At 41.0% G+C, this 24,994-nt stretch overlaps 2 protein-coding genes across 6 annotated transcripts in view; both read left to right on the top strand.

The window, feature by feature from the left end:
• phf14 (PHD finger protein 14) overlaps positions 1-24,994 on the top strand; it is a 132,683-nt gene that overhangs the window by 79,178 nt on the left and 28,511 nt on the right. The window contains exon 17 of one of the 5 annotated variants that reach the window (XM_085148945.1): positions 3,401-3,434. The exons of 3 other annotated variants lie outside the window; for them this stretch is intronic. In XM_085148945.1, coding sequence (XP_085005071.1) covers positions 3,401-3,434 — 34 coding nt within the window. Of the gene's footprint in view, positions 1-3,400; positions 6,159-24,994 lie in introns of those variants that run through there. One more of the 5 variants, XM_085148944.1, reaches the window with a different exon arrangement.
• The window catches only part of LOC146493814 (uncharacterized), a 136,980-nt gene continuing 120,130 nt past the window's right edge, over positions 8,145-24,994 (top strand). Inside the window, exon 1 of the mRNA XM_085148954.1 lies at positions 8,145-11,235. Coding sequence (XP_085005080.1) covers positions 8,201-9,367 — 1,167 coding nt within the window. The 5' untranslated portion in view covers positions 8,145-8,200 and the 3' untranslated portion in view covers positions 9,368-11,235. The remainder of the gene's footprint in view (positions 11,236-24,994) is intronic.

The following is a 24,994-nucleotide window of genomic DNA, read 5'->3' as shown; positions in this document are numbered from 1 at the left end:
ACCACATGGAGTTTTCTCTTGGGATAAGATTTCAGAATGACCTACTGACCCCTGACCAGTCCTTATCCCATTACTCCTAGTCAGTCTCAAAGACTGCATATCAGTTCTACAGTGCATGGCTATATCAGATCTGTACCATAACTTCAGAAAATTAGTGATGTTGTCTTGTCGCTTTTGAAAAACAGGTAGTCATTTAGTGTGATGCGGTGTACAGTATTTATTAAAAAGGCCAAACATGTCTTCACTTTGTGCCAACATACTTAATTGTAGTAACCTTAAGCTTGTGTTGCCGAGTTCGAACTCTGATTTGTGCGTGTTCGAGAAGTGACTACCATATTTTCTTTATATGGCAAATATTTGTTTACAGATGTGCTTTTAAGGGATTCTTTCTGATTAATTGTGTTTTGTGTTACTGTCATTCTGTATGAAGTAAGAATGTGAATGTTGCATATGTATTTGTACATGTATATGAAGTGTTTCCTATGGTCTATAGCTCTTGAAAAATAAGCAGAGCTTTAATAAACTCTTGACTTTTTCACCTTATTGTTGCCATGATAAATGACTGTCAGACAGTTAATTAATTGTTGTAAAGCTGCGGCATGGCGGTCCGCTTGTGCATGTAGTGCCCTCTGTCATCTGTGATTTATCGCCTGCGAAGGGGCCTTGTTGGTGGAGGTGGGGGCAGAGGAAATATTGCTTCGTGGCCTACGTAAAGTTTCAACAGATGTGGTTGATTGTGTTATTGCAGTGACAAAAATTTTTACGAAACAAAACAAAGACGGTAAAAAAGCAAAAGTAACTACAAACCTTCTATTTGTAGGATGTTAATGTTTTCTTTTTCGGTTTTCATACTACAGCAAATCGTCCACGTTCACAATTAGGTCCGTGGTTGGACAAGCCGAACAATGAAAAAAAGATTAAGAACAAAAGACACTGAAGTCAATAAACTGGTTGCTAACTGTACATTAGAAATGTAAATGATTATTTTGATAGTCGAATAGTCACTGATTATTTTTGCGATTAGTCAACTAATCAGAACATCATACATTGGACGTAAAACGTACAGCTTATTGCAGCATCTGCTCTTATATAACTATCATTAGCTTACAGCTTTAAGTGTTTAAGGTATGTGCTAACTAAAAATAAAGACAAGATGATAGTTTATTAAATTTTAATGAAATTTGCTGATTGTTTTGGTGAAGTTTAATAAACTCCTTGCCATCTAAAATATAACAGGACACCGGAGTATATTCTGGAGCATCTCACACTTCTGATAATCAGCTGTCTGCTTGACGTTTATTCAGCTGTGTAAAAACTTTAATCTCAGCCAAACCGATTTACTCAGGAACAAATAAAATACTAAAAAAAGCCAAACAATAACATTTTTAGGTTATCTAAGTGACTTATATATATTTAACCTGAGTAGCGAAAGACGGCGGTGGGTTTGAAAACGATCTGCCGGGAGTCCGGGGTTCTCACGGCTCTAGTTAGCCTAGCCCCCGGCTAGCTATCGAGCTAGTGGGTAACAGACGTCTCCGAAAACGTCGGAGCGCTTTTGAAAATATGTGGTGTCTTGATAAACTGAGCAGATATTTGAGGTTTACACAGCTACATTCTCGCCTGAAAATATGTTAAACGTTTATTTTGTGACCCAGAAAGAATAATAAGAGTCATATTAAAACTAACTAGCTGCCACCATTGTTGGAAACTGAGCTGGGCTGCGCTATGAATTCTGGGACAGAGTTTCTTCTTCTTCTTCGGGGTTTAACGGCAGCTGGCATCCTTGTACATGCAGTGCTGCCATCTTCTGTTTCAGTCCGTTATTACACTCTTAAATCCTGCTACTTATTCCTGCGTCTTTTGTGATCTTACAAAGCTTCAAATGACGTGACTAGTCGACTAATCGTGGCAGCCCTACTGTACATTAACTGTAACATAGCATACATGTTGTTATTAAGCCAGCTGATGTCTTTCAGTAATAGGATGTAGATATGTAGATATATGGCCTAACGTTGGCTTATAAGTGAATATTTTCATTACGGAGCAGTAAGTCAAATACAGGCCACTAGAGAGAATACAGAAATGTGTGAGAACCTTGGGCAAAAAGATGGACACAGCCACTATGACAACATTCTTTGATATGTAAAGTCACTATATTGTAGGCTTTGAAATGTATTTTTTAAAATTGATTTATTTATGAGACTAAAATGACCATATTTGGGCAAGCGAGTGGAATGCTATCAGCTAACACACATAGTTGTTAGTCGGCCAGTGCTGCGGTGAAGTGGTTAGTGCTACTACCTCAGAGCGAAAAAGGTTCTTGGTTCGAACCCCGCTTGGAACCATTTTTGTGTAGTACAGGTATTGCAGCCTTCACAAAGACTATGAATGTTTTGCTAAATGAAGTTTGTATTCTGAAGTGCTTTGAGTGGTCAGTAAGACTAGAAAAGTGCTATAAATCGCATTACATTTCATAATCAGTGCAAAACCTGGACCACATATTTCTCGGATACTGTGTTAATATCATTAGTTTCACATTGAGCCGTATTGTTTATCAGACACCTGCAATAAAAATGCTTCATCAGACACTACTAGAACAAACTGGCTGAATCAAAGCATTTCATTCATAGGACCTATGTTCCTTCCTCCCTCCATGCACGTCTCTGTGTTTGAGAGAATGTATGTATAAAAAACTTCAAACTCGGGTCATCTACCAGAGGTTTGGAAGCTTGAGGGTCCTACGCAGTATGTTACCTGTTCTTAGACTGTGCTCTTCTGGACAGATGTCTCTGAATCACTCGCCCAGCTTGGTTCACTGCCCGCATGCTCCGATTACCACGGGGACCACTGTTACCTTTACCTTCCACATCTTCTCGAGCTCCTCTCTTAGCACTTGGTATTTCTTGAGATTCTTGTTTTTCTTCTTTATGTTTCTATCACTTGGTATGGCTACATCTGTCACTACGGGCTTATGCTTGTCTGCCACTACTGTGTCCAGTTCGTTAGCCATCACCAGTTTGTTCTTGTGTATCTGGAAGTCCCACAGGATCTTAGCTTGGTCATTCTCAACCAACATTTTGACTTCATAATTTTATGGCCATACTCGACACAGATGTTGCTGTATACTATGCCAGCTGCTTGGTTATGGGGTTCTATATATGTATGTCCTGCCTGCTAGCATCTCGTATCCAGCTGTTGTGTGCTGGACTGTCTCAGGGGGCATCTTTGCATCATAAACAACCAGGGTCTTGCCTGGTGTGGTATCCACACCAGGCAAGACCCTGGTTGTTTCTTAGCTGTCATGATTAGTTTCTCTGTGCTGTCCTACCAATAGCTTTATCCAGCCATTGGTAGGATTTCTCAGTATCAGCCACTTGTTCTTTCTCCTCTTCTCTCTCAGGTTTCTGCTGCCTGAGGTATCCACTAACCATGTGGTGAGTTGTGGCCATCTTTTTAATATACTCATACTTTGTTGTCCTCGGTCTTCTTTCTTTGGCTTAGCATACAGTCTGAGGATGCAAGTCCAAAGACATGCAGTTAGTAAGGGAATTGCTTGTAGGCGGGAATGTGAGTGCAAATGATTGTCTGTTTCCATGTGTTAGCCCTGCGACAGACTGGCGATACATGTATATATGCATATGTGTGTGTGTGTGTGTATATATCCCCATACCATTGTTAATAAGAAAGAGATTAGCTATAGAGACCAACACTGTAGCAGGCTCCGGTGTTCAGCATTCAGTTTGAAGGAGTTATGCTGCACAGTATCTTCGACTAGGTCGTGTATCTCTCTTGGACTGAAGGAAAAAATTTAAAAAGATGCATCTATGGATCTTATGTGTCGCTTTTAAATGTAAGGCAAGCTGGGTTAGGATTTTTTTTACCAGTTGAAAGTATCTCTTGAGATATAGCTCAATTTGTAATGCTGCCATCCTGAATATAAATAAAGAATCAAATTTAGTAGCAGATATTAACAAGATGCACTGTTTCTGCAGGAGGCTGGGTGGGCTTTGGAGTTCAAACTATATTTGGAAAATATGTAAGAGGGAAATTTTGGGTTTGAACAGGGTGGCAGCATTAATTTAGGCGTCTCCTTCAGGTGAAACCAACTCACCACGGTGAGCTTTAGATGTCCCCATCCATCCTCATCAAGTAAAGAGTGTTTTATGGCAGAACAGCAGCCAGCAAATAAGACATGATCTTGGCCACAGCTGACTCGTGGTTAGGGGATGAGCACGAGGGGTAGAGGGATACAGAGAAAGAAAAGCTAGCACAGAGATTCAAGAAAGGAGTAACCTTTGCGATCATGGGTGCATTCCCATTACTGCTCTGACATTAGATCCTGGAAGATGATTTAATGGTGGCAGTTTGTTTTTGCTGACTTCACCCTTTTCCCCCACATTTAAAACAGAAAACACCAGAGGACTGGGGCTGTGTGGGAGGTGTGGCCAAGGAGCTAAAATCTATTAGGCTCTTCCCCATCTGTTAGTCCTGTGACTTTGCCACTGTGTGGGTCTGCTGAATGCTCCCCAGAGTTGTCGTGGTTTCCTTCTACTCCATAACTGGTTTGTTCTTGATATCCATAACTTCAGTGTTTGCCTTTTGCCCATTTAATCATTACATCTTGAACCCCGAGGCCATATCAAAACGTTATATCTTAACTGATTCCTTCACCTCAGATTGGTGTGATGGATTTACAGTGTGCTACAAGGTCTTTGTATTTCTAGACAATTGTCCGTAGCAAATTTCAGACACGAGGACAACATATCTAATGTGAATTCAGTTCTGTTGTCGATTGATACACAGTTTAATGGGGCCCCCTGCTGCAAAATACGAAAATGTTCAGTCAAAAACAAAACAGTAGGTGAGGGTTGTATAGATCACTCCTGTTCCTCTCTTCCTATCTCTTCTGTCCCAGCAGTGAATAAGCTGTGGTCAGATAAGCTAATAAAGGGACCTGATCGGACTTAACTTTTCTATAGGTGCAACTTCAGCAGTCCATTCATTATTTCCTATCTTGTAAAACAGTAGCTGTTTTGTAATGTTGCATAGACCAAATAGTAGATCAAAAAGTAAAAGGCTTTCTAAGTTCAATAATCAACTGTTCTTTGGAAAGACAGGTGCACACTTTGTTATGGAGAAGAGTTAATGGCTGAGTGCTTTGTGTCATATTGATTCCTGTCACATGGACTTTTCCGAGGTAATTGTGTTGCCCGGTTCTGACAAATTCACTTACTTGTTTCATTTGAGCTCGGGCTCAGACACAAACACACTGTTGCAAAGATCTGAAGTTTTTGAGGTTACAAAACCACTTTCAATACATGATTTCATGGTATTCAGCAGTTGCATAGAAACGAGTATCAAACCATGGCAGATTATGTTTTATCGTCACATTTGCTGTTCTAAGTGATTGATTTCTATCATTTTAACTTTTCTCATTATTTTATTTAGTATTTGGGGGAGTTTAACCGTAGTGATGCCGAATTCAAGACAAAACACTCCTGTGCTCACTTTATTAAACAGAATTCATAGTAGCGTGTTTGTGGCCTTTTCCTTGGTATTCGGCCACACAGAGTGAATGCAGTCCTCTAAAAAAACGAATGCGCTTAGCCTGACAGGGAGACCTGAAAGGCAGCAACAGCAGAGTTCAAGTTTTAATTTTCATTAACACACATATTCACTGTAAAGGGTTGTGTATCTGAAACAGCCTAACTGCAGCTATAATGGTCCCGTTGGTCAGAAGTATCCCTTTCACCCGTAGTCTCATTTGACCATATGTTACGCTAAATTCAGTACCAAAAATGGATCAGGCTTAAGACTGGATTATACTTGAAATAAATATACTTCATAATATAAATATTTGCTGTGTGTTGGTGAAGGTTTGAAGAGAAAAGGGACGAGATAACTTTGGTCAGTACTTTGAAACAGATTAAAAAAAAGTGCTTTGTGTACACTTAAATTACCCCATTATGATACACACAAAACATTGATGAGAACACATCATATTTAAAAGAACAAAAAACACAATGTATAAGCTACATAGTAAAACATGTTGTCCTTTTTAGAGTCAGTGTTAATGGAAAGATAATAGTTTGATATCCAAACACAAACCTTATGAAGTGGGCTTTTTATTACATTGCCAGTTATGATCAGTTAGCTCAGGGGTGTCCAAACTCCGGCCCGATCCATTTTTAATTGGCCCGCAAGTAACTTTATAAATAGAATAGAATATGGCCCGCATGTCTGTGAAGGTTCTCAGTCATCCAGGTCATCGTAGTCAAAGGAGCTTGCAAAGAAAAGCGTCTGGACTTCTTTAAGTTACTTGAAGACGTTTCACCTCTCATCCGAGAGGCTTCTTCAGTTCTAAGGTCAAATGGTGGAGAGTCCCAGATATAACCCTAGTGGGAGTGTCCCCCCACAGAGGGACAAAAGGACCCCCTGATGATCCTCTAATCGCCTGAGCCAAGGTGTGGAACTGGGTGTGGGTCCCAATCAGCCAGAGTTTCGGGTGGGTTCATTGTGAAACCTGGCCCCACCTTATCATGCGAATTCCTGAGGTCAGATGGCCCAGGGTGTGAGTGGGCATTAAGGCGTCTGGGAAGGGATCTCAAAACTGGATTATAGATGGCAGAGAGTTGGTGTCGTAAACCACCGCCTCTGTTCAAAGATGGTCGCTCACAGTGGACATAGATGGCTTCTTTCACTCCTCTTTCAAACCATCTGTCCTCTCTGTCCAAAATGTGAACATTGGCATCCTCGAAAGAGTGTCCTTTATCCTTAAGATGCAGATGGACAGCTGAATCTTGTCCTGTGGAGGTCGCTCTTCTGTGTTGTGCCATGCGCTTGTGAAGTGGCTGTTTGGTCTCTCCAATGTAGAGGTCTGGGCATTCCTCGCTGCACTGTACGGCATACACCACATTGTTAAGTTTGTGTTTTGGCGTTTTGTCTTTCGGGTGAACCAGTTTTTGTCTGAGTGTGTTGCTGGGTCTGAAGTACACTGGGATGTCATGCTTGGAGAAAACCCTCCTGAGTTTCTCTGATACACCGGCTACATAGGGGATGACAATGTTGTTGCGCCTGTCCTTCTTATCCTCCCTCGCTGGTGTCTGATCTTCTTTTCTGTGCCTCTTTGCTGACTTTAAAAACGCCCATTTGGGATAGCCGCACGTTTTGAGTGCTTCCTTTACATGTGTGTGTTCCTTCTTTTTCCCTTCAGGCTTAGAGGGAACATGTTCTGCCCGGTGGTGTAGGGTCCTAATTACTCCAAGTTTGTGTTCCAGAGGGTGATGGGAGTCAAACAGGAGGTACTGGTCCGTGTGTGTGGGCTTCCGGTAAACTTCGATGTTGAGGTTGCCATTCTCTTCAATGTGCCCAGCGCAGTCCAGGAAAGGCAAACAGTCATCCTTCGTGTCTTCCCTGGTGAACTTGATGTTTTTATCCACAGCGTTGATGTGCGCAGTGAAGGATTCCACTTCTTGTGTCTTGATTTTGACCCAGGTGTCGTCTACATATCTGTACCAGTGGCTGGGTACTCTTCCTTTGAAAGAGCCAAGAGCCTTGCTTTCCACTTCCTCCATGTAAAGGTTGGCTACAATAGGTGACACGGGGGAGCCCATGGCACAGCCATGTTTTTGTCTGTAATAGCCTTCGTTGTATTTGAAATATGTAGTGGTGAGGCAGAGGTCTAACAGTGTGCAAATCTGATCGGGTGTGAAGTTGGTCCTGTCCTCCAAGGAGTTGTCTTCTTGTAGTCGTTTTCTGACAGTCTCCACTGCCTCCGTGGTGGGTATGCAAGTGAAGAGAGAGACTACATCAAAGGACACTATGGTTTCATCTGGATCCAGGGTAAGTTTCTGGACCTTGTCAGTGAAATCGGTGGAGTTCTTGATGTGGTGTGGGGTGTTCCCCACGAGAGGAGCAAGGATGGTAGCAAGGTGTTTTGCAATGTTATAAGTGGCTGAGTTTATGCTACTGACTATGGGTCTGAGTGGGACAGCTTCCTTGTGGATTTTTGGAAGTCCGTAAATGCAGGGTATGGCATCCCCTGGGTAAAGGCGGTGATAAGTAAGGCGGTCAATGATTTTGTCCTTTTCCAAGTCTTGAAGGCAAGCTTGCCTTCAAGACTTGGAAAAGGACAAAAGGCCTCACCACTACATATTTCAAATACAACGAAGGCTATTACAGACAAAAACATGGCTGTGCCATGGGCTCCCCCGTGTCACCTATTGTAGCCAACCTTTACATGGAGGAAGTGGAAAGCAAGGCTCTTGGCTCTTTCAAAGGAAGAGTACCCAGCCACTGGTACAGATATGTAGACGACACCTGGGTCAAAATCAAGACACAAGAAGTGGAATCCTTCACTGCGCACATCAACGCTGTGGATAAAAACATCAAGTTCACCAGGGAAGACACGAAGGATGACTGTTTGCCTTTCCTGGACTGCGCTGTGCACATTGAAGAGAATGGCAACCTCAACATCGAAGTTTACCGGAAGCCCACACACACGGACCAGTACCTCCTGTTTGACTCCCATCACCCTCTGGAACACAAACTTGGAGTAATTAGGACCCTACACCACCGGGCAGAACATGTTCCCTCTAAGCCTGAAGGGAAAAAGAAGGAACACACACATGTAAAGGAAGCACTCAAAACGTGCGGCTATCCCAAATGGGCGTTTTTAAAGTCAGCAAAGAGGCACAGAAAAGAAGATCAGACACCAGCGAGGGAGGATAAGAAGGACAGGCGCAACAACATTGTCATCCCCTATGTAGCCGGTGTATCAGAGAAACTCAGGAGGGTTTTCTCCAAGCATGACATCCCAGTGTACTTCAGACCCAGCAACACACTCAGACAAAAACTGGTTCACCCGAAAGACAAAACGCCAAAACACAAACTTAACAATGTGGTGTATGCCGTACAGTGCAGCGAGGAATGCCCAGACCTCTACATTGGAGAGACCAAACAGCCACTTCACAAGCGCATGGCACAACACAGAAGAGCGACCTCCACAGGACAAGATTCAGCTGTCCATCTGCATCTTAAGGATAAAGGACACTCTTTCGAGGATGCCAATGTTCACATTTTGGACAGAGAGGACAGATGGTTTGAAAGAGGAGTGAAAGAAGCCATCTATGTCCACTGTGAGCGACCATCTTTGAACAGAGGCGGTGGTTTACGACACCAACTCTCTGCCATCTATAATCCAGTTTTGAGATCCCTTCCCAGACGCCTTAATGCCCACTCACACCCTGGGCCATCTGACCTCAGGAATTCGCATGATAAGGTGGGGCCAGGTTTCACAATGAACCCACCCGAAACTCTGGCTGATTGGGACCCACACCCAGTTCCACACCTTGGCTCAGGCGATTAGAGGATCATCAGGGGGTCCTTTTGTCCCTCTGTGGGGGGACACTCCCACTAGGGTTATATCTGGGACTCTCCACCATTTGACCTTAGAACTGAAGAAGCCTCTCGGATGAGAGGTGAAACGTCTTCAAGTAACTTAAAGAAGTCCAGACGCTTTTCTTTGCAAGCTCCTTTGAATATGGCCCGCACTTCAACTTTTGCTTGAGTGTATTGCACTTCTTAGGTTTAACACCAGGGGGAGCTACTGTCGATCAAGGCAGTTGCTCCACCAAAAAGGACAATCACAGAAGAAATTTACCCCAAGTTACCAAACATGGCAGAACCAAAGAAGCGAAAGGTAGAAAGTGAATGCAGAAAATTTCAGACATGGTGGGAGAGTGAATATTTCTTTAAAGAATTCAAGTTGAAGTGTGTCTGTTTGATCTGCACTGAAATTATGGCAGTTATGAAAGAGTATAATGTACGACGTCATTATGAAACCAAACATTAGGCCTATGCATCCTACACTGGTGCTGAGCGAGAGCAGAAATTAAAGCAAAGGGTAGCTCTCCTGCGGGGTCAGCAACAGTATTTTTTTTTTGTGCTCAAAAGGTCCAGGAAAAGGCTACAGTAGCCAGCTATGAGGTCAACCAACTCATCGCAAGACATGGCAAGCCTTTTTCAGATGGAGACCTCATAAAACACGGCCTCGTTAAAGTCACCGAAATAATGTGCCCGGAAAAAGTGCAGGACTTCAACAACGTCAGCATGTCCAGAAATCCAGTTGTTGAAGACTTGTCAGCTGTGCTTTTGATTTTTACTCCATCGCATGCGATGAGAGCACCGATGCCACAGACACCGCACAGCTGCTATTTTTTTGCGGGGAGTGGACGAGAGCACGAGCACTTTAGTTGAGTAAAAAATATATTCCAGTACCCGTGTGTTAATGTGCAGGTACACATGCTTCAAATATCAGTAATGCGCATCAATTCTGTCACTACCCTGCTTTTGCACACCACTTTCTTATATGCGCTTTTCTTGTTAACACACAGAGTACACACCGCTGTGCACAGCGCACGCACACGCAAAGTCAGCTGATCTCATCTGATGCAGATTTGCTCCTTGATCAAGTGACATTTGTCCGGATTTTTGGCACGAGTGGCGATCAGCACCGCAGCTGGATGGCCCGATTTACATACCCAGCGCAGCTGATACTCACCAGAATAATTTACTAAAATTATATGCACTCCTGATAGGTGTGTTGCTAAGCCTAATAACTTAAATAACAAACTTGAAATTTACCTGTCCCATTTTCCCCTTTATTGTTTTTTCTCTGTGCTGTAAATCTTCTGTCTAAGAAGAAATCTGAGGCTGCTGTTCTGAGAATGAGCTACCAAAGCTTTTTCTGAATAAATCAATAAAGATCCATTTATGGAAAGCTGTGATGAAGGCAGTTTTGTCTTGAATTATATTCAACAATATAACCTATTCGACCACTTTTAAGTGATTTTTCTAACTTTAATACACGAAAGTTAAGGTTATATACCTAATTTCTAGTAAGTGGCCCAGCCCCTCCTATATTTTTATGTATGTGGCCCTCAGTGAAAAAAGTTTGGACACCCCTGAGTTAGCTGAATCAACCTGCTGTTGGCCAATCTAAGATTTTTGTCATAGCTTTTGCTTGGTCTGTTGTGAACAGTATCTCATTGTGGCTAATGTTAGTAAAGTCTGTGTAGAAAATACATGTAAAACATTTTAATGTTTACTATTAGATCATGATTATCAAATTTTGGCCACTGACCAGAACGGTTCAGGCATACAATGTATATAAAACACATCACATATTGCTTTTAAGCTTTAAACGTCAGCGTTTTGGCTGAAATGTTTCTGAGTGTTTTTTTTTTGTTTTCTAACCCTTTAAAGCCGGTCAGAGCAGCACGCTCCATTTTGCGTAACTATTTTTAAATCCCGGTAGCTCTGCAACCACGTGAGCTAGCGCAATAATTTTTTTTGCATATGAAACCGGAGGAGTTGTACTTACATCTTATGCCATCTGCTTGTCCTCGGTCACAGTTTCCTTCCACATATAACTTTGCAAAAACTGCATAAAAAGCACTTGCAGCAACAAAAACATAATATTCCAGAAACACGCTTTGCCGATCCGATCAGCTGTTTGTAACACTTCCTACGTCCATCAGCACGAACTTTCACATGTCCGCCATGACCTGCCCAAAACCGGAATGACGTCATTTCGCGGAAATGTAGTTTTTCACCATCAGGGCCTCATGAGCCTATACTGGTGTTTTTAAAAGTTATGTTTGACTTTATGACTTTCTGTGTCGTTTCTGGGATGCTTAGGACTCATATTGCACTGCTGGAAATAGTTTATTTTGATGCATATGCTGCTTTTTTGCAAATCTGCATTATAATATATATTTTCATTTCCTGCAGTGTATAAAAATTGGTGTATTTCAAAAATAAAACTATGAAGACACTCAAAATAAATTTCCTGTGGTGGGAAACTATTTTGTGCAACTTTTTTGTATTTACAGTTTTGAGGGATAAGCCTCTTAAATTTCTCTAACTAGAAATATATGTTAAAAAACAAAAACGATTTTCAATTTTTTTGTAGTTTATTGCACTTTTTTGCAATTTATGTAATTACTATGCACTTAATGCAGACATATCATTAAAATTTGGGCTATAATGGTTGTATTGATGTATAGCAACTTGAAATGCTCCCAAAAATGGCTCCACAGCATGTAAAAATATAATATAAGCTCTGGCGGACTAGGTTCTATGGTAGGTCTTAAAGGGTTAACCAGAATTGACTATGTTTGGGTGAGAGTTTATCAATGAACCTAGCTAGGTTGCTTAGCAAGAATTTTCTGTAAAATATTTTGCTAATTATAGCTAAATAATAAACTTGTAAAATTGAACCACAGGTTTCTTGGATGGGATGAACTCATCATTAAACTTGATGTAATGTTTTGTCGTCTATTTCCTGATCAGCATGATTCAATTTAGTTCTAATGACAAATCAGTGAATATTTCTGCAGGCGATGTGATTTGATATGATACGGGAGCAGTGACACTTCTCTTTAAGAGATCTAGTGAGGACTGTGAGAGTGATTTTGAAGATGTGGACGTGATCAAATGTAACCAACTTGGATGTTGTGGGCCATCAGCCCCGCCTGGTGAGAACCTGTCTCTGGGGACTGATATGAGAACTTCAGAAAAAGATTAAACACCAGATCAAAGTGGACATGAATCGCCAACTGAGAGCAAGACATGTAGCAGACAAAAGCAATCAGTCATGTCCCGTCCATCACCTCACCTCCAATAAGATTGCATCAATCAATAATCTCTTATATGACTGATTGGATTTTGTCTGCTTAGTACAAGTACAAGGGAGGAGGGGGAGGAGGGGGGAACTACTCAATTTTCCCAATGATTAAAGCTGGGCCAAATTGCTTTGATAACATCAAAGACCTTGCTGTAGCTCTGTGTGTAAGGGTAATGTTGGCAGGAGATAAAGGCTGATGCTTTGCAGGTGACTGGGAAGCAACTGAAAACGACATTCACTATGTGGATCAAACAACAGGGCCACAAACTGACCGTTGTACAGCTGAAACCACAGAATGCAGGGAAAGTGTCTATGATCGTGCACTCTGGGCAAATGTTTTAATGACTGACCAATTAAACGTAGTTTTGGGTTGAAGGGCAAACAACAACTAACCATTAAGCCACATCCATCAGCGTGAATGTATTTTAAACAAGATTGTATGTCTGCAGGTGCACATCTTGCAACAAACTGATGTGTTCTCGTAAACTTAGGATTAATCCAATTAAAATTGCATGGGAGGGGGCACCGGTTTGTGGAAGCCGTAATGTTGCCCTGCCATCTTCAGTACAGTGGTTCTGCCTAATTACATTTTGCATGTGTGGGTGGTCTCTAGCCACACGCATACGTAGAACTACTTCAAAGACAGTTTCACTAACACCATCTAATAGCAACAAAAATAGCAGCGCTCATGCCAAATGAGTTCAGGATATCCTCAACAACCTGCTTCAGTTTTGTTGTTATTGGATAGAAGTGAGCTTCACTGACTCATTCACTCGTGTTGGACTCCCTTCACAACGTTTTACAGCTTCCTCCAAAGTGAATATGGGGACACATTTTGACAGCGGAGGTAAATAGCGGATTGACAGCCCATACTCACTGCAGATAAACAGCGACCAGAGATATTTGTCCCACAGCAGCGATTGGGAGGGGAAAGAAAACAGAATTCAGTTGACTGCAATCGACTGATATCTTGTGGTGAGATTTTACATAGTGTACCTTTATGAATTTAGCCTTCTCCATACCAGCACCTTGAATAAATATCACAGACACTTTTTTTAAATAATATTTGATATCAGCACATGAGCTAATACATTTCTGTAAGTAGACATTCCCAGTGAACTGCTAATACTGACTAATACACAGGTGCTTTACAATTCAACACAAAGTAGTTAGTAGTTAGTTCCATTCACTGCTGTGAATGACACTTACTCATTAACCCTTTAAAACCAGTCAGAGCGGGCACGCTCCGTTCTGCGTAACTATTTTTAAATCCTGGTAGCTCTGCAACCACGTGAGCTAGCGCAATAATTTATTTTGCATATGAAACCGGAGGAGTTGTACTTACATCTTATGCCATCAGCTTGTCCTCGGTCACGGTTTCCTTCCACATATAGTTTTGCAAAAACTGCATAAAAAGCACTTGCAGCAACAAAAACATAATATTCCAGAAACACGCTTTGTTGATCCGATCAGCTGTTCATAACACTTCCTACGTTGGAATAGACGTCAGCGCGAACTATCGCATGTCCGCCATGACCTGCCCGAAACCGGAAGTGACGTCATTTTCGCGGAAATGTAGTTTTTTTTTACCATCAGGGCCTCATGAGCCTATACTGGTGTTTTTAAAAGTTATCTTTGACTTTATGACTTTCTGTGTCGATGCTTAGGACTCATATTGCACTGCTGGAAATAGTTTATTTTGATGCATATGCTGCTTTTTTGCAAATTTGCATTATAATATTTATTTTCGTTTTTCCTGCAGTGTATAAAAATTGGTGTATCTGAAAAATAAAACTATGAAGACACTTAAAATAAGTTTCCTGTGGTGGGAAACTATTTTGTGCAACTTTTTTGTATTTACAGTTTTGAGGGATAAGCCTCTTAAATTTCTCTAACTAGAAATATATGTTAAAAAACAAAAACGATTTTCAATTTTTTTTTTAGTTTATTGCACTTTTTTGCAATTTATGTAATTACTATGCACTTAATGCATACATATTATTAAAATTTGGGCTATAATGGTTGTATTGATGTATATCAGCTTGAAATGCTCCCAAAAATGGCTCCACAGCATGTAAAAATATAATATAAGCTCTGGCGGACTTGGTTCTATGGTAGGTCTTAAAGGGTTAAAAGCATATTAAAGACCACAAATGGATTTAAGTAAAAGTATGTGAATATGCTACATGACCAAAGGACATTTCAGATGTCTGAAATGATGTGACTATTATAAGTATACAACTTTTCTGTTTTGTTTTTTTGTTAATGGCTTGGTGCACATAACAGAATTAGCATGTATTTTGTTCCATGTTGACTTTGAATGGAGCCATTTAAGAATCCACAATGTCATATAACTGCGTGTATGTTCAGTATAAGCTGTGGGGGAAGACCAGTTTGACTGTTTGTTTTTTTTACATGCAGTTTTTCTCATGGTGACTCCTGAAATTGAAAATGAAATTATGCCTGTAGGTGTTACCAAGATTAATGCTGAGTGGCGAAACTTTGATATTTGAAATGAAAATGTTAATTAGGGAACCGTATCTTATACAGACATGCTTGTAAAGGTGACATAACCAAAATAATGCATTGATATTAGGCAAGTAGGAAATGCAGTTGTTGGTTTGTGAAATTGTAACTTACATTCCCCTACCACACATTTCCAAGTAATCGTCACACTTGTTGAAGGTTGCTTTTAATAGGTAACTAACATGAAAGAGACACTTTGTTTCCAGGTAAGAAGCTGCGACATTAAGCACAATATTTACACTGTTGCCTTCAAACAAAGAAGCATTAATTAATTCTAGCATTATAATTTAGTCCCGGTATGCTAATATGTTAAACATTAGTCAGTATTACCTTATTATGAGGTTACTAACACAAGTCAGTATGTGAAAATTGTAATGCACAGATTCTTTGGCTGTAGCTCAGGATGTAGAGCGGGTCATCTACAAATCAAAAGGTTGGTGATGGCTCCTATTTGTATGCCAAATATCTTTGGGCAAGATACTAACCCCAAGCTGCTCTCTGATGCGTTCATTGGAGTATGAATGTGTGTGAATGACACATAGATGGCACTTGCTTAGAAAAAAAGCATAGAAAAATGTGCTTGTGTGAATGGGTAAAGGAGGCAAGTTGTATAAAGCACTTTGAGTGCTCATGAGGAGTAGAAAAGTGGTGTATAAGACCAGTCCATTTACCATTCAGTCCATGTTAGGTCATCATATTTCCACCAATATAATACTGATTGGTTTTTCCTCATAGACATGTATTTGTTTTCACATTATTACCCCCAGTTTCTGGCCTGTTTAGTATCTGTTTAAATAAATTTCAATCTAATATTACTGTAGCTATAACTTTCAATTCAATTCAATTTTATTTATATAGCACCAAATCCCAACAACAGTTAGGTTGTTAGGTTAAGTTAAAGACCCCACAGTAATACAGAGAAAACGGAGAAAACCCCAATAATCATATGGTCCCATAGTAAAGGCTTTGGTGACAGTGGGAAGGAAAAACTCCTTTTAACAGGAAGGAACCTCCAGCAGAACCAGGCTCAGGGAGGGATGACAGGATAAAGACACACTGTGGAAGAAAGCCAGATTAATAATAATAACTAATACATGCAGAGTGATGTGTTAACACAAGACCTTGTATGTGATGAAAAGGATTTGAAATTCGACTCCGTGTTAAATACGAATAATGTAGAGAAACCGGTAAAGAAGAAATCTGCTCTCTCTTTCTAGTCCCTGTCAATATTCTTGCAGCAGCATTTTACATCAGCTGACGGCTTTTCATGTAGTTTTTAGGACATCATGATAATAATGAATTACAGTATTCCAGCCTAGAAGTAATGAATGAATGAAAATGAACTTTTTCAGCGTCAGTGAGACAGGACATTTCTAATTTTAGAGATGTTGCACAAATGGAAGAAAACAGTTGTTCATATTTGTTTAATACGCACATTGTCCTGGTCAAAAACAACTCCAAGATTCCTCACAGTGTTACTGGCGGCCACCTGGGAGGTAATGCTATCGAGTAGGGCTGCCACGATTAGTCGACTAGTCACGATTACGTCGACTATCAAAATCGTCAACGACTGATTTAATAGTCGACTCATCGTTTGAAGCTTTGTAAGATCACAAAAGACGCAGGAATAAGTAGTAGGATTTAAGAGTGTAATAACGGACTGAAACAGAAGATGGCAGCACTGCATGTACAAGGATGCCAGCTGCCGTTAAACCCCGAAGAAGAAGAAGCTGTGTCCCAGAATTCATAGCGCAGCCCAGCTCAGTTTCCAACAATGGCGGCAGCTAGTTAGTTTTAATATTACTCTTATTATTCTTTCTGGGTCACAAAATAAACGTTTAACATATTTTCAGGCGAGAATGTAGCTGTGTAAACCTCAAATATCTGCTCAGTTTATCAAGACACCACATATTTTCAAAAGCGCTCCGACGTTTTCGGAGACGTCTGTTACCCACTAGCTCGATAGCTAGCCGGGGGCTAGGCTAACTAGAGCCGTGAGAACACCGGACTCCCGGCAGATCATTTTCAAACCCACCGCCATCTTTCGCTACTCAGGTTAAACATGATATATAAGTCACTTAGATAACTTAAAAATGTTATTGTTTGGCTTTTTTTTAGTATTTTATTTGTTCCTGAGTAAATCGGTTTGGCTGAGATTAAAGTTAGTTTTTACACAGCTGAATAAACGTCAAGCAGACAGCTGATTATCAGAAGTGTGAGATGCTCCAGAATATACTCCGGTGTCCTGTTATATTTTAGATAGCAAGGAGTTTATTAAACTTCACCAAAACAATCAGCAAATTTCATTAAAATTTAATAAACTATCATCTTGTCTTTATTTTTAGTTAGCACATACCTGAAACACTTAAAGCTGTAAGCTAATGATAGTTATATAAGAGCAGATGCTGCTGGTGCAAAAAGCTGTACGTTTTACGTCCAATGGATGATGATCTGATTAGTCGACTATCAAAAAAATCGTTTGTTGCAGCCCTACTATCGAGAGAAACCATCTGATTAGATATTGTATTACTCAGACAAAGTTGGGTGTCATCTGCAGCGAAAATGTATGCTATGCGCTCTAATGATGCTGCCTGTAGGAAGCATGTATCATGTAAACAGAATTGGTCCCGGCACAGAACCCTGTGGAACTCCTTAAATAACCTTAGTGTAGTGAAAGTAGTGCAGTAGCTGTAATGTCAACAGCATGCTCTAATAGCTGTACCAAAATATTATGGTCAACAGTATTGAACACTGGACAAGCACACAGATGAGTCCACTGTCAAAGTCTGAAGAAGATCAATTGTAACCGCCTCTAAAGCCATTTCTGTGCTCTGATGAGCTCTGAAACCTGACTGAAACTCTGCAATAAACCATTCCTCTGCAGATGATCAGGCAGCTGTTTTACAGCTACTCTTTCAAGGTTTTTTTAGATAAAAGGAAGCTTGGAGATTGGCCTATAATTAGCTAAGACAGCTGGGTCAAGTGATGGCTTTTTAAGTAACGGTTTAACTACTGCCAGCTTGAGGGCCTGTGGTACAAAGCTGATTAATAGAGATAGGTTGATCATATTCATGTGCAGTCTTGTAGAAATGGAGTCTAAAAGACAAGTTGATAGTTTGTAAGTAGTCATTACTGAAGTTAACTCGTAAAAATCAAGACCTTGTTCCTCCACTATTACCACATTATTACCGAGCTGGAATAGAAAGTGATTTTGCAGATTTATCAGTGACAAAGCCATGATGCAAATCTACTATTCCTGTAAATCCTTGTGTTATTGTTGCCTTCCTACCAGCTCACTGCAATCTAGCCCTTCTCCTTTGATCACTGGCATCTGTTTGAACTTCATACGGCTGTCTTGTTCTGTGCTCTTGGTTGTTTATTGAAATTCCAAATGGCCAAGGGGAAGAAGCAGTTTGTGAGTCTGGAGGTGTGGGACCTGATTGAGGCGCTGACCAGAAAGCAGCATGTCAAATGGGTGGTGAGCAGGGTGCATGGGGGTCACCTGTGATGGCTCTGGCTTTGCTGAGGATCTGGTGATGGCCTGCAGTGGTGGCAGAGGGCAGGTAATGATGTTGTGGGCAGTGCTAGTTACCCTCAGCACAGCACTGAGGAGCTGAAGGACAGCAGCAGGAGCTTCTGGTCCAGGTTAATCTTTCTCAGGACATGCAGGAAGTGCAGGTTATTTTCTGAGCACCAGTAGGACAAGTTCTCTACCTCCGTCCTGTACACTGTCTCACCTCCATTAGAGATGAGCCCAACTACGGTGGTATCATCAGCATACCACCGCATACCAACCCAGGTGGCCTTCCTACGCAAGGCCACCTGGGTTGGCTGGAGGACTGTTTCCTTAGCTTGGCAGGGCGAAGGACACTGTCTAAGCTGAACTCTGGACACACACATACACTGATACACACTGATCCCCCCTCCCTTTCCAAACGCCTTCGATGCTTGTCCCCTCCCGGGGAAGATGGCGGTCGACTGGACCAGCGCAGACATGCTGCAGGACCGGATGCGCTGTCTACACCGGCTCTCTTACCCTTACCCGCCCCTGTTGCTTGTCTTGTTTCTATGGTGTACTGACAGTCATGTGCTTTTTGTGCTGAGGTGTTTTTTCTGTTATCAAACTGTTCTCCCACTAGGAGCTCAGTCTGAGTGGAGGTTTTTTCTCCTCCTCTCACCTCATGTTATGTATTTTTGTTGTTTTTTTTCCTATCAGCCTACCTCTCTGACATGTCTTCCCAATGTGATGTTCGTGTAAGTCTGGTCAGAAGGTTCCTTTGTAAGTGTGCATGCACCATTAGCGTGCTGCCTGCTGTAACCCTAATTTCCTTCAAGATTAATAAAGTATTCTGATTCTGATTCTGATTGACAATCACGCTGGCTGGGTTGGTGTGCAGTCATAGGTTTACAGAACATACAGTAGGGGGCTGAGAATGCAGTACTGCTGGGATCCGGGGCGAAGTGACAGTGGAGGTGGCCAACTTGGACGAATTGAGGCCGGTTGGTGAGGAAATCTTTGATCCAGGAGCAGGTGGCAAGGGGAATATGAATGTGGTCCAGTTTGGTGTTGTCTGGGTTTATGGTGCTGAATGCTGAGCTGCAGTCCACAAAGAACATCCTCACATAGCTCTTCTTGTTCTCCAGGTGTCTCAGTGCTCTGTGAAGGGTGACGGCATCCTCCGCAGACCAATTTGCTCTGTAAGCAAATGGTTGGGGGTCGTGGGAGGGGGGGTACACAGTCTCTGATGTGCTGAGACACTATCTGCTCGATAGCTGCAGCTACTGCTGTAGGTTCCTGTGTTTTTGACTGTTAGATCTGTTAGTTTGTGTTAAACTGACATTTTTATAGTTAATTACATGACACTACATGAAAAGTGTCATTTGGATGCTTCCTCTGCATAGGATTCCTCATATTGGAATAATTAATGCCGGTCCCAATGCTGTGCCCTTAGAGATGTAGACTGTGCTTGTGTTGCTCAACGTTTAGTGTAAACTTACCCGAATATAGAGCTTTCTTTTGCTGAAAAGTGTAATGAAGCTTATTTTGCTATCCATAGAGAAATGGAAATTAAAAACTGCTGCACTGTCACACATACAGAAAGGGTGGGGAAAGTACATCAGTAAGCGGTGCTTTAATTCAGAGATCTTCCGCATAATGCACAACAAATATTACAAAAAGTGCACTCAAGTAGAGTAATTAGCGAAGCATCTGTGCAGTCGTCGCAGGCTTGCTAAAGAGCCCTCCTGTGAATTTGAAAAGGCCTTCAAGGGTCTCCAGCAGCGAAACTGAAGAATTTTCCCGTTCCTTTTTTCCTTAGTTGGAGATTCATGTGAAATCAATTGGCAGTTTGTGTGCAACAATAGGAATGTGCTCATTAGTGGAGCCCACACACTTTGGTCATTTGTCTTCTGTTCACTAGGGGGCTGGAGGGTACTTTAAATTCTCATTGTTTCCCTAGCAGATAGACCAGCTCAGCTCATCGCACAGACTGTGTGTCTGTTTGTGTGTGAATGTGAGAGACAGAGATCCACCTGCTTTGGCATATTTGTGCTAATGTGCAGCAGTTGTTATCTTATGTCTCTACAAATCAAAAGATTCCAATTATCTGTGACAATGAAAGTTCTGCTATGGTTTGAGTCAATCTAAATGGGCTAATGGTTAAATACCACGGTGTGTATTGCACCTGTTTCGTGGGTTTTCTAGTCTTGTGCAAGAGGGCAACATCCCATAAATTTAAATGCTTATTAAAGTTTGGTAAGTCTCTATGTAATCCAACGCAGATGCTATTACAACTCAGTCATCTCAATCATCCAGGAAGGGAAATCCCAAAAGGTTGATTCTGTTCATCTGGGGGTAGAGTTTCAATGTCCCACTGAAAACGCTACGTCCAGATGAATATCATCCAAAACCCAAGACTCCTCCTGATGCCTCTTACATGTCAAACTTGGTACTGGTACACAGTAACACCAGAGCTCTGTATGAGGCAGGCATATCACTGTCAAAGTCTATAAGAGATGCCTATTAATGTAAATACAGAGGGTTTACAAGGTGCATACCAGTGGTTACACTCAAAAACAGGAAATCTAGATTAGACTTGGCCAGAAAACCTGAAAGAGCCTGCACTGTTGTGGAAAAAACTGATCTCCAAGACATTATCGTTTAGTAAATCTGATTGCTCTAAGGTTGCACCTAAAACTGTCAACATTTTCCTGAGATTTTTAGGATCGGGTAGAATAATCTCAGTTTTGTCTGAATTTAGAAAATATTGACAGGTGTCCCAGCCCTGTAAGTAAATCAGGTAGCAAAATGAAATGTCAGCTCCACTACCAGCAACAGGCTGAGATATCTATCATCTTGTATTCCTCTAATAAGTCATTAACCTTTTTTTCCCCCTTGTGAACACATGAGTGTGGTCCTCACCAACATCCCAGGCACCAACACCCCCAACAACCATATATAAAAAGAGGTATTTAAACATTAGGCACTTTAGTTTTACTAAAACCACAGCAGAAATTTAATTGTCACAGATAATTGGCATCTTTTGATTTGTAAGGTGATGAATAATAAGAGTTTCAGTCAGCTTTCAGAACTCATCTCTGTACAGAAACAGTGTTAGTGAAAGTTACTAATGACCTTTGTGTAGCCTGTGACAGTGGACTCATCACTGTGCTTGTCCTGCTAGATACTAGTTTGTTAGATACTGCTAGATGTCACGGCTTGCGGGGACAGACCGTGTGTGAGTGAGGAGATAAAACTGAGTTTAAACGAATAATGAACCTTTATTATGGTTGATGTCATTGAGTCCAAACATGGCACAAAGCACAGTGGCGAAACAGAACTGGAACTAAACTGGGAAACTAATACTGAGATACAACTATGAAAACTCAGAAGACTATGCTGAAGAAAACTATGACTATAAATACAAAGACTAAGACTGTGACAGCTATGGCTATGAAGACATGGGGGGTGGTAACACAACAACGCGACAGGGAACAAGTGGAAACACAGAAAAAATACACAAGGGATGATCATGGAAAGTGGAAACAGCTGAAACAAATGCACATAATGACGCGACGGGCGAAGTGTACACTAAGCACAGAACATGAAACAAAACCCTTCAAAATAAACCGGAAACATGACAGGATGCCTACGTGGCACGAGTTTGACAAACCTGAACAACGCAGATATGAAACATGAACCAACAAGATAACCTAAACACAGGAGGTGATGACACAAAGTGACCTAATAAAACAAAACTGAAGACTAAGCAACTTCGGGGCTTAAGATAACTAGATGAATCTAACAACACACTAAAAAAGAGAACCTCAAACCTATCTAAATAATAGAAGCCACAAGAACTAAACATCCATCCATCCGCTTCTCCTTTTCAGGGTCGCGGGGGGCGCTGGAGCCTATCCCAGCTGTCATAGGGCGAGAGGCGGGGTACACCCTGGACAGGTCGCCAGTCTGTCGCAGGGCCAACACACAGGGACAGACAACCATTCGCACTCACATTCATTTGCACATTCACACCTAGTGGCAATTTGGATTATCCAATTAACCTATCCCCACAAGCTGCATGTCTTTGGACCGTGGGAGGAAGCCGGAGGGAACCCACGCAAACACGGGGAGAACATGCAAACTCCACACAGAAAGACCCCGGCCTGACGGTGGAATTGAACTCAGGACCTTCTTGCTGTGCGGCAACAGTGCTAACCACCGTGCCACCGTGCTGAACTAAACATATTTTCAGTAAAAACACAAGTCATCAATACAGAAAATAAACACAAAATGCTGGGTCACAGACCCAGCCCGTGACACTAGATACAGTTGACCACAATATTTAATTACAGAGATTAGAGCATGCTGTAGGTATCAAAGGCAGTGAGTTGCATGGGCTGTAATTTATTAATGTGAATGGATGAATCTTTGAGTTGTTTTTGACCATGATATATCCTGCAGTGCACATATTAAAGACATATATAGCAGAGCTTTCTGCCATTTGCACAATATCTCTAAAATTAGGAACATCCTACATCAGAGTGATGCTGATTGATGCCTTTATGAATTCTAATAATACATAAATAAATAAAGACCTCATAGTACCAGGTCACCCCAATAGAGCTGTTGGCTTACTTGTAGTTCCTAGGGTATTTAAACCTCTGGAGTCGATGGATGCACCAAATCACATGACCGATTTAAGATGACTTAGCAGGAAGATGCAACCTTGCCGAGTCTCCCGTTCAACTCTATACATATTTTTAAATTGTGTTGAAACCCCAAGTAAAATGGTAAAAATGGTTTTCCTGCAGTAAGCATGATTGTATCCTAGATTTCAGAAGGTTAAAAGTAGAAAGGAAGGCTTCATCTTTCGGGCATCTCTTCTGTGGAACCAGCTCTCGAATAATTTGATCATAAAGAATCCTTGACACAAATTATTTGCTTCAGCGGTTTGTTTAACACGTGGTTCTGTAGCGTGCTGATGTGTTAAACCCTTTAAACATGAGCATTTCACACAAATATGTGACTGAAAACAGACCTGCAATAGAAACAAATTTAGGAGTAGCATGTAAATATAAATTTTGGCAACATTCGCCCACATGTACCTTATTGAGTTATGTTATCTTGTCATACTCATTTTATTGAGCTTTTCTTCATTATGTAAGCTACTTTGGTATAGGTTATGGTTTGGCTGTTGTAAAATAGTAATTTTTCAACTTTTGGTATATCCTATAAAGTAAGTATTATTAATACTGTTTGGAAGAGTTGGACTCTAGTTTGGACTTCAGCTGGGCTGAAGATGCAGCCACACAGAGTCTCCATTTAAACTTGTGTTGACCATACAGACTAAACTATATACCACTTTTTAAATTGTGTTGATAGGCCACATAAAATTAGAGTTATGATTAAAAAAACAATATACGCAGTGTTTTTTTCCTGAATACTATCGTTGTGTTACTTGCAGGAAGAAACGGTAAAAACTGCTTTTCTAAGTATAGCACTAAAAAGCAGTCTCTGCTTGCAAGCAAAAAAAGAAAGAAAATAAAAAACATCCCTTTCCTATTGGTGGAAAAATGTACCATGTCGACCAATAGAAAAATTATTTGGCAAAGTGCGGCATTTTGTTGTTTAGGAAGAGGAAGAAGTTTTAGAAGTGGCTCAGAAAGTGAGCGTGCGGTGAAAGACAGAGCGAGTTTTGTGATGTGAAAGATTTGTGAGGTCTAGCGTGTTTGGAGTCTATAGTTAGTGTGTTGTATTGTGTAGTTAGTGTGCAGTGATGCAGAACACCTGATTGTTTTGTAAGTAGTTTGAAATGGTTATAAAAAAATGCCTTGACTGCATTTTTAGGTAAATAGTTGCAAATAACTTTGTCCTTTTGCAAAACTTGTGCATAGGTTTTTAAATTATAAAATTTCTATTTGCATTTCAAGTTATGAAAATGATTCGTTAAACATGTTTGTGGTTTTTACAGTAAAAAAAATACTTTTTTCTACTCTGATTTTGTGTTTTTGATCTGATTTCAGATCAATTGTGTTAACACAGTATGTCAAAATGAAAAAAATAACTGTAAATTCAGACATGTGAGGCTGTGCTGAAAAGAATGAAACCAAACATGGTAAGATAAACAGTTTTTAAAGGTGAAAGATAGAGGTAAAATCAAAAGTAGTCAAAAACAGCAGATTATACCCTGGACCCAAGAGGCTGAGGGAGTTCAGGCCTACGCAGTAGTGGGAACAGAGCATCTCCTTGGTAAATCCATGTGTGAGGCATTAAGTCAT

Source organism: Neolamprologus multifasciatus, chromosome 22, assembly GCF_963576455.1.
Source record: "Neolamprologus multifasciatus chromosome 22, fNeoMul1.2, whole genome shotgun sequence".
Classification (NCBI taxonomy): domain Eukaryota; kingdom Metazoa; phylum Chordata; class Actinopteri; order Cichliformes; family Cichlidae; genus Neolamprologus; species Neolamprologus multifasciatus.
Note: the sequence above shows the minus strand (reverse complement) of the source record. Positions and strands in the feature narration are given on the sequence as shown.